Consider the following 10,000-nt stretch of genomic DNA (forward strand, 5'->3'; position numbering starts at 1 on the left):
CTTTATCAGCCTATAAGCATTATTCCAGCTAAAGGTTTTGACAAAGCACCACAATTTTGCCTACCTTGTTGTAGCCCATCTGAAATAACTCCAAGCTTTGCTATGTTCCCTCCATCCTTTCGTTGTTTTCAAAAAACGTTTTATATCCATGATGGCATTGAAGTCTTGAGTTTGTGAATTCGCTTAAATAAGCTTATTATGTGCTGTTAACCAGCAACCATAGACAGTAAAAGAAAGCAGCAAGTAGCCTTGGCTACAATTTCTGTAGTTGCTGCGTCCATTCATTGTTATTCTCTCTCCTGCTCAAACAAAAGTTGTGCGATCATTAAGTTGATGATAACGTGTTTACAAACTCTACTTTACTAACATATTGTAAATAGCCTACTGTCATGCAGTTAATGGGATACTGTGCAGAGTTGGAAAGTTAGGTCAACTTGGAAACTGTTTCTCGTTGTTGAGTTGCCTGTTGGTAAGGTACAGCCGTAGCTTACACCTGCAGGAGCGCTTTGCTTGAAGCCTGTGTTGCGCAATGCACTTTGCTCCTCTCATCTAAGCGGCGCAGTTCCCATTTCTACAAACCATACATAATTACAAGGACAAATATTGCTACACGAGGGAAATCGGTGTGGTGTCCGATGTGAAAAAATCGGTATAAATCTAGCGAACACATTTCCACGAATCACGCAATAGTCATTATCCCGCCGGTAAAATAGAAACAGCGCCCAAGATCCGCCCACAAAGCGATTTGCGCAAAGTCAATTGCGCTAGAGTGCAAGATAGAGCCCATAGTGTATAATCTATGTGAACAAGTGTTGCAGAGGTATGGAGTATTTGTGTGTGAGTGTGTGTGTGTTTCAGTGGTGTGGAGTGTTTCACAGGTATAGTATAAGTGGAGAGTGAGTGTCAGTGGAGCATGAATGGAGAGTGTGTGTGTATGTGTGTATGTGTGTGTGTGTGTGTGTGTGTGTGTGTGTGTGTGTGTGTTTCACAGGTCTAGTATAAGTGGAGAGTGTATAGTATAAGTAGAGTTGTGTGTAAGTGTTGCGATTGCTAGCGCGCGACTCCTGATCCGAGGTGCTGCTGTTTGTGGGTTTGAGTCCCGGCGAGTGCAGGGCTGAGCCGCGCGGTGCAGCGCAATGCAGGTCACATGTGCAAGTGCTCCTAAGCCTCTCATTCAGTTCCCCATAAAGCACTCACATATTCACACATTCACTTTCACACATACAGCTTCACACACACACACACACACTTTCACAGAGAATGGGGTGGGAGGCACACCCAGACCCACACACACACACACACACAGCAGGCTTTCACATGCCACCCCGCCCTATATTAAAAGCATCCTGTTTGAAATCTGTGAAGTCCCATAAATCTCTGCAGTGACAGCGGATCCATTACGAGCCTCACCTTGGCAGGCAACTGATGGTGTGGGCCTAGTGTTGTCCAGCCAGCCCAGTGAGGTGTGTGTGTGTGAAGTGTGTGTGTGTGTGTGTGTGTGTGTGTGTGTGTGTGTGTGTGTGTGTGTGTGTGTGTGTGTGTGTGTGTGTGTGTGTGTGTGTGTGTGTGTGTGTGTTGACCAGCCAGCCCAGAGGTGTGTGTGTGTGTGTGTGTGTGTGTGTGTGTGTGTGTGTGTGTGTTGTCCAGCCAGCCTAGTGAGGTGTGTGTGTATGTGTGTGTGTGTGTGTGTGTGTGTGTGTGTGTGTGTGTGTGTGTGTTGTCCAGCCAGCCCAGTGAGGTCCACTGCAGGCCAGACCCAGCTCTGGGCTCTGAGCCCGAGCCAGCATAGTTCCCTGACTGAGTCATGCTCACTGGGTGACCTCCCATTCCGCTCTCTCAACGTTTTTAACGTTTAAACGCTTCATTCGTTTCCTCTGCTGTTCATTCATTCTATTCTTCTCCTCTCCTCTTCCCTACACTTCATCTGTCTATTCTCTCTCTCTCTCCTGTATCATTTTGTTTGTCTGCTCTGCTTCCTCTTCCGTCCTCTTCATCGGTCTATTCTCGTCTTTCTCTCCATACCCCCTCTCTTTCTTCTCTCTCTCTATCTTTCTCTTCTCTTCTCTTCTCTCTCTCTTCTCCTATTCCCCTCTCATCACCTCTTCTTCCTATCTTCCTCAACCTTTCTCTCTGTGTTTTATAAATATGACCTGTTGTTGAAGACCATGAGTCAGGGGGAACATTCTTTCTCTTTCTTTCTTTCTCTCTCTCTCTTTTTCTTCTTCTCTACCCATGCTTGTTTCATCCCCCTCTCCCTCCCTCTCATATGTACTCCTCCCTTCTCTGCTTTTCCTTCCATTCCACTCTCCTCTCCTCCGTTCTTATATTAATCCTTTACTTCCTTTCATTTTATCCCTCTCCTGCTTTTCGCTCTACTCCTCTCCTGTCTTTCATCCTCCTCTCCCCTCTTTCATCCTCCTCTCCTCTCTTTCACACTGTTCTCTCTTTCTACCTCTTCTTCTTTCAGACATAGTTTGAAGTGCTGAAGTGAGTTTGGCCGTTGTTTATCTCAACTGTCCATTGATATTAAACCCAGTGTTTCAATCATCGGACTGGGCAAACACATCTCCTCTCCTCCTTTCCTTTCCTCTCCTCCTCACTCCTCTCTTCTCCTCTCCTCTCTCCTCCTCTCCTCTCCTCTCTTCTCCTCTCCTCCTCTCTTGTGTCTACTGGATTGAAATAAGGGGATTTCTCTCTTCTTTTCTTTTCTTCCACCTCTCCCTCTCCCTGTCTCTCTCTCCACCTCTCCCTCTCCCTGTCCCTCTCCCTCGTTCTCACACTGGGGTCGATATCTTCCCTCTATATTTACCTTTACCACTGAGCCGAGGGGCTAGGGGTCAGCCTGAAATAGCAGTGTTCAGTATTTAGTGCAACCAAAGGGGCCAGACCCCCCCCACGCACACACACACACACACACACACACACACACACACACACCCTATCACCAAAGACTCCCAATTAAAATGCACACACTCACAGAGGCACACACACACGCACACACACACACACACACACACACACACACACACACACACACACACACACACACACACACACACACACAGGGCAGGGCCGGGTGGGGCCACTTTTCAGTCCGGGAGTTTCAGGCCCAAGACTGGCCCACTTTTTTCATGGTGGTGGAAATTGAATTGAAATATGAATAAAGCAACAGTTCAGCTCTTACTATCCTGTAGTTTTTATTTGTAATATGATTCAACAAATGTGTAAAGGTTATAATGCACTTAAACTGAGAAGTTAACAAAAAATATTCCACTATTCCACAAGGATAGGTTGACAAGTTAACAAAAACAGAAGAAATAAAGCATGTGCAATGTAGGCCTATCATTCTTCCACAAATATTGAACTATTGTTTAGCTAAGTTTTTCTGCATGGCTATCATGTTGTTGTTTGCCGATTTACTTCTTTACTACACCCATTTCTGAGCAAACAATTATAGGTTGATCATAACCTACTGTCAAACTGTTCTTTCTTACATTAAATAACTTTAATTCATATGGTTTACTCTATTATCCTCTACTTGACCCTGTAGTCATAGCTAATTTCGGGCTCATTATTTTCAGCAGGGGACTGGCTGATCTGCTCCTCGGGCTACTTTTTTTTGTACTGCATACACAGGTCAAGCTTGAGTTTTGTTAGCAATATTTGCATAATATTTGCGAAGTCTATGAATTGCCATATTGGATGATACAAAAAGGCTAATATTTTAATTCATGTAATATGTTGCTTGAGAATAGGTTGACAACGCTACAACGACCAATAATTAGGCTATGTCGCTAATAATCATTGCATAGGCTATCTCTCTTTATCAGTTGCCACTTAGCCTATGTCTGTCCTCTTCAAAAAAAAATCTGGAAGCTTGGCACATTTGGCAGAATTTTCTGCGTCTTTTTTTACCTGGCCTTTTCGGTCCCTCCTGGCCTCTTTCTACCATCCATCCTCCCTGACGCTCATCGCTATTCGCTACAGTAGGGCTGGCCAGGCTATGGTACCTGAGAAAACATTTTGGAAAAGATGGGCTATATGGACCCAACAAACTCTTCTTGGGAGGGTAGAACTCCCTCACATGGTAGGCTACAACCCATGCAGAGGCTGCGGTGTTAGGCATAGAATGTCAATGTGGAATGTCTGTAGCCTACTTTAAGCGAAGATAGACTAACTTGGCAAATGTCAATATTTTTTCCCTCGACCGGCCCAAAAGTGAAGCGGCCCACCGGGAATTCTCCCGATTCTCCCGATTACCCACTCCGGGCACACACACACACACAAAACCCACATCCTAACACCAAAGACTCCCAAGTAAAATACACATATAGAGAGGCAGGCACGCACACACACGCACACACACACACACACACACACACACACATACACACACACACACACACAAACACACACAGACAGATACACACACACACACACACACACACAAACACATATAAAGGGGGATGAGTACCATGACCTCATTACAGTGCATGAAAATGAACTGTTCCGGCCCCAGCTGTGGCGCAACTGGCTGGGGCACCTGCACCGTCGCCCCAAACCCTGATTGATTCCCCGCCACCGTGGTCCTTTCCGGATCCCACCCCTGCTCTCTCTCCCATTCGCTTCCTGTCACTCTCAACTTTCACTATCATTAAAGGCATAAAAAGGCCAAAAAAATATACTTTATAAAAAAAAAGCACTGTTCTGTTATCCGAAATCTTCTTCTTCTTCTTCTTCTTCTTCTTCTTCTTCTTCTTCTTCTTCCCACCAAATTTCTGCGTCTAATTCAGCTTCAACCGTTGAAACTTCATTCAAACTTTGTAATGTAGGTCTTGAAAAGGACACTTGAGGAATGTATTTTTCACTTTTGTAAACTTCATACTTTTTGAGATATTAACAAAAACAAGCTTATTTTTTCCCCATAGACTTTGCATTAGCACTATGACATCACAATGGACTAATTAACTTGATTTGCACCTGTATCAACTTCCAGCTGCTCAACTAGGACCCAAAGGACTCAAAGGGCCAGTTAAACTGATTGCACCTGTATCAACTGCTTTCTGCTTAACTAGGCCAACTCTCTCTGTGTCTCTCCATTCTACAAGGATATAAGGCACATTCCATCCAACTTTCTATCCATTCATCCTCTTCAAACCATTCACTCATCCACCCATTAAACTATCCATCAACATCCATTAAACAATCTGCCTATCAACATCCATTCAACTTTCTGTCTATCAACATCCATTACACTATCTACATTCAACTTTTAAACTATATACTCTGTCTCAGGCTTTAAGCATACAATCTGGCTCTCTTAAGACACTTAAGACACTATTTCCCTCTGCCACAACTGTTTCAAAATAAATATCCTCAGTACAATAATTCACTATTAAATAATTTAACAATTTAAACTACTCAACTATTTAACTGTTCAGCCATTTCAACTGTCAGTTGTTATCAACTATGACTCCTGCCAACTGTTTCCAAATAAAAGTTTGTTTGGCATTTTATGTTAATATACATGTACAGTATCTTTATATTTTCATGCACTGGTAATTTCCTGAAATTACATTTTCTAGTTCTTTCTGATGCCAGAATCCTACTATTGACACACACACACACACACACAGACACAGACACACACACAGACAAACATCTGTACATCAAAATCATGGTGCAACATTAATATTTCATACATAGCACAAACATTTGCATGGGGAAATATTTATATTGAGTATAGAGATATAACCTTCTGATATCACTCCAGATCTACAAGAGCTTTATGGTTCGGCTGGAGCGGTTCGATGGGGAACGGTGGGTTCTGGGGTTTACATCTGAAAACATTGCTGTCTTTAGACAATGGCAGGGATCCCATTAATGAACCGTTTTTGGCAATTTCTATTAATGCACACCACGCACACACACGCACACACACACACACACACACACACACACACACACACACACACACACACAAACACACACACACAAAACACACCGAGCTAGAGACAGATACACACACACACACACACACACAAACACATATAAAGGGGGATGAGTACCATGACCTCATTACAGTGCATGAAAATGAACTGTTCCGGCTAACTGTGGCGCAACTGGCTGGGGCACCTGCGTCACGCCCGGCTGACCCTGATTCGATTCGCCCTCGTGGTCCTTTCGGATCCCACCCTGCTCTCTCTCCCATTAGGCTTCCCTGTCCTCTCAACTTTCACTATCATTAAAGGCATAAAAGGCCAAAAATATGCTTTATAAAAAAAAGCACTGTTCTGTTATCCGAAATCTTCTTCTTCTTCTTCTTCTTCTTCTTCTTCTTCTTCTTCTTCTTCCCACCAAATTTCTCGTCTAATTCAGCTTCAACCCGTTGAAACTTCATTCAAACTTTGTAATGTAGGTCTTGAAAAGGACACTTGAGGAATGTATTTTTCACTTTTGTAAACTTCATACTTTTTGAGATATTAACAAAAAACAAGCTTATTTTTCCCCATAGACTTTGCATTAGCACTATGACATCACAATGGACTAATTAACTTGATTTGCACCTGTATCAACTTCCAGCTGCTCAACTAGGACCCAAAGGACTCAAAGGGCCAGTTAAACTGATTGCACCTGTATCAACTGCTTTCTGCTTAACTAGGGCCAACTCTCTCTCTGTGTCTCTCCATTCTACAAGGATATAAGGCACATTCCATCCAACTTTCTATCCATTCATCCTCTTCAAACCATTCACTCATCCACCCATTAAACTATCCATCAACATCCATTAAACAATCTGCCTATCAACATCCATTCAACTTTCTGTCTATCAACATCCATTACACTATCTACATTCAACTTTTAAACTATATACTCTGTCTCAGGCTTTAAGCATACAATCTGGCTCTCTTAAGACACTTAAGACACTATTTCCTCTGCCCACAACTGTTTCAAAATAAATATCCTCAGTACAATAATTCACTATTAAATAATTTAACAATTTAAACTACTCAACTATTTAACTGTTCAGCCATTTCAACTGTCAGTTGTTATCAACTATGACTCCTGCCAACTGTTTCCAAATAAAAGTTTGTTTGGCATTTTATGTTAATATACATGTACAGTATCTTTATATTTTCATGCACTGGTAATTTCCTCGAAATTACATTTTCTAGTTCTTTCTGATGCCAGAATCCTACTATTGACACACACACACACACACACAGACACAGACACACACACAGACAAACATCTGTACATCAAAATCATGGTGCAACATTAATATTTCATACATAGCACAAACATTTGCATGGGGGAAATATTTATATTGAGTATAGGAGATATAACTCTTCTGATATCACTCCAGATCTACAAGAGCTTATGGTTCCGCTGAGACGGTTCCGTGGGAACGGTTCTGGGGTTTACATCTGAAAAACATTGCTGTCTTAGACAATGGCAGGGATCCCATTACGTGAACCGTTTTTTGGCAATTTCTATTAATGCACACATACACACACACACACACACACACACACACACACACACACACACACGCACGCACACACACACACACACACACACTTACACAATATTTTGATTAATTACATCAATTGAGTAACTACAGACTTGAATTAAAATGTACAACAGCAAATTGACATGAACCCACAGAGACAGACACAAACATACTCACACACTCATAATAAAACTAATGATTTCCCAAAACTGCCTAATGTTTTTTAAGTCTTTGTGAATGTGATTGTTCCCATGTCTGGCTGAAACACTCCCGGAGCCTGGCTGGGTGTGGGGATTACAGTTAACACACGTTGGCCTGATCTGTGTAACATCAGGACCAACACACACACACCCACACACACACCCACACACACACACCCACACACGCACACACACACACAACGTGCACAGCAGGCTCATCTAATCACTTTTTAAGTTTTAAGTTTCATCTGCAGTGATTTAAACACTCCCTGGACACCAGAGAGAGAGAGAAAGAGAGAGAGAGAGAGAGAGAGAGAGAGAGAGCGCAAACACTGACCACAAAACACCTCGGCCTGGCAACAGCAGCTCTCTCACACACACACACGTATACACACCGTGCACAGCAGGCCTGGCAGTCCCCACCCTACGCTACATGGGAGAGAAGATATCAGGGATCTGGTTCAGTCTGGTCTCAACAGAGACGCTATACGTCGGCGTGGCAACAGAGAGCACCTCTCCACCCTACGCTACACATCGGCGTGGCAACAGAGAGCACCTCTCCACCCTATGTTACACGTCGGCGTGGCAACAGAGAGCACCTCTCCACCCTACGCTACACGTCGGCGTGGCAACAGAGAGCACCTCTCCACCCTACGCTACACGTCGGCGTGGTAACAGAGAGCACCTCTCCACCCTACGCTACACAGGAGAGGAGGTATCAGGGATCTGGTTCAGTCTGGTCTCAAACAGAAAAACTCTTCACTTGCAGGATTTCAAGCAGAGGAGAGTGGTGTGGTGTGACATGTAGACAAACATGTGTTATATATCCCTGCAAAGGTATATCACTGCAAGTGTGTGTGTGTGTGTTTTGGTATGTGTGTGTGTGTGTGTGTTTGTGTGTGTGTGTGTGTGTGTGTGTGTGTGTGTGTGTGTGTGTGTGTGTGTGTCTCTGTGTGTGTGTGTGTGTGTGTGTGTGTGTGTGTGTGTGATCTTACCTGTGGCACTCCCAGCCAATCGTCGGCCTGCTGCATGGCCTCTCTGGCATTCTCCACCGGCTGGTTGGGATCCCACAGCTCCCAATCAGGACATAGACCTAAAGAATGAACACAGGGAGGGAGAGAGAGAAAGGGAGAGATGGAGGGACATAGAGAAGGAAAAGAGGGAGAGAGAGAGATAAAAGGGAGAGATGGAGGGACAGGAGGGAGAAAGGTAGAGATGGAGGGACATAGAGAAGGAAAAGAGGGAGAGAAAAAGGGAGAGATGGAGGGACAGAGAGAAGGGAGAGAGAGAGAGATGGAAGGACAGAGAGAAGGGAGAGAGGGAGAAAGGGAGAAAGGGAGAAAGGGAGAGATAGATGGACAGAGAGAGCAGAAAAGAAAGGAAGGAAAGGAGAGAGAGAGGAAGAAAAGAAGATCAAAAAGAAGAGAGTATGTTATTGTACGGTATTTACATCACTTCATTCACAATAATATTGGACAACAGAGTTCTTATGAAACCACACATCTTCAGTGGTTCAAGTTTATTTTACTAACATTTTAATGTGCACTATATCATTAGATCAAAAAGCCACAGAATCGAAGCTCTAAACTCTAAACCACTGAAACACAAACAGTCTCTCAATCCAGCAACAGACTCAAAACACGGCAGCACCCAGACAGCATCTGTTTTGGTAAACAGGGTGTTTGTTTATCTGTTGTCTCAAAGTTGTTTGTGCGTTCGAGTCATTGTCTTGGCGTCACTTCAATCACAGCAGTGACGCCACTGACGTCTGAGGCTTGGCGGTCTAAAGAGAGACGATGATGGGGAAGAATTCCCTTTTCCCATGATGCTCAGCCACAGATATTCCAACAGCCAATCCGAGCCAAACCTGCTGATCTGAGACAAAGTCCTTTTAGGCAAGTCCCTCCACTCGGCGGCCATATTGTAACGCTTGTTGGGCACTCATAGGGCATCCTATTCAGCAGAAATGCGCGTGCACAAGGCTTCACGACACCAATTATGCTCCAGCGGCGAGATCACAACACATGATTGGCACAATGTCTTCACAACACACCATATGATTGGCTCAATGTATTCACATCACACCACATGATTGGCTCAATGTATTCACATGTCGACGTTTTGCCGAGGAAGGGGTGGGATATGTGTAGACAACGGCCATATTGCTGTTACAAACTAACCCCATGCATTTCTATGGAGGATTTTTTGAGTGCTGTGTCTGCTCATTAGAAAGTGATGCTCCGCTGGACAGCCACCCAGCCAGGCCTCACTTCTGCCGTTCTGTTTT

The 10,000-nt window shown here is 43.9% G+C and overlaps 1 protein-coding gene across 1 annotated transcript in view; it reads right to left on the minus strand.

Moving 5' to 3' along the window:
- Positions 1-10,000, minus strand: part of flncb (filamin C, gamma b (actin binding protein 280)) — a 113,232-nt gene that overhangs the window by 58,121 nt on the left and 45,111 nt on the right. The window contains 1 exon segment of the mRNA XM_048267404.1: positions 8,709-8,806. Within this exon segment, the coding sequence (XP_048123361.1) occupies positions 8,709-8,806 (98 nt within the window).

Source organism: Alosa alosa, chromosome 17 (genome assembly GCF_017589495.1).
Source record: "Alosa alosa isolate M-15738 ecotype Scorff River chromosome 17, AALO_Geno_1.1, whole genome shotgun sequence".
In the NCBI taxonomy this organism is placed as follows: Eukaryota; Metazoa; Chordata; class Actinopteri; order Clupeiformes; family Clupeidae; genus Alosa; species Alosa alosa.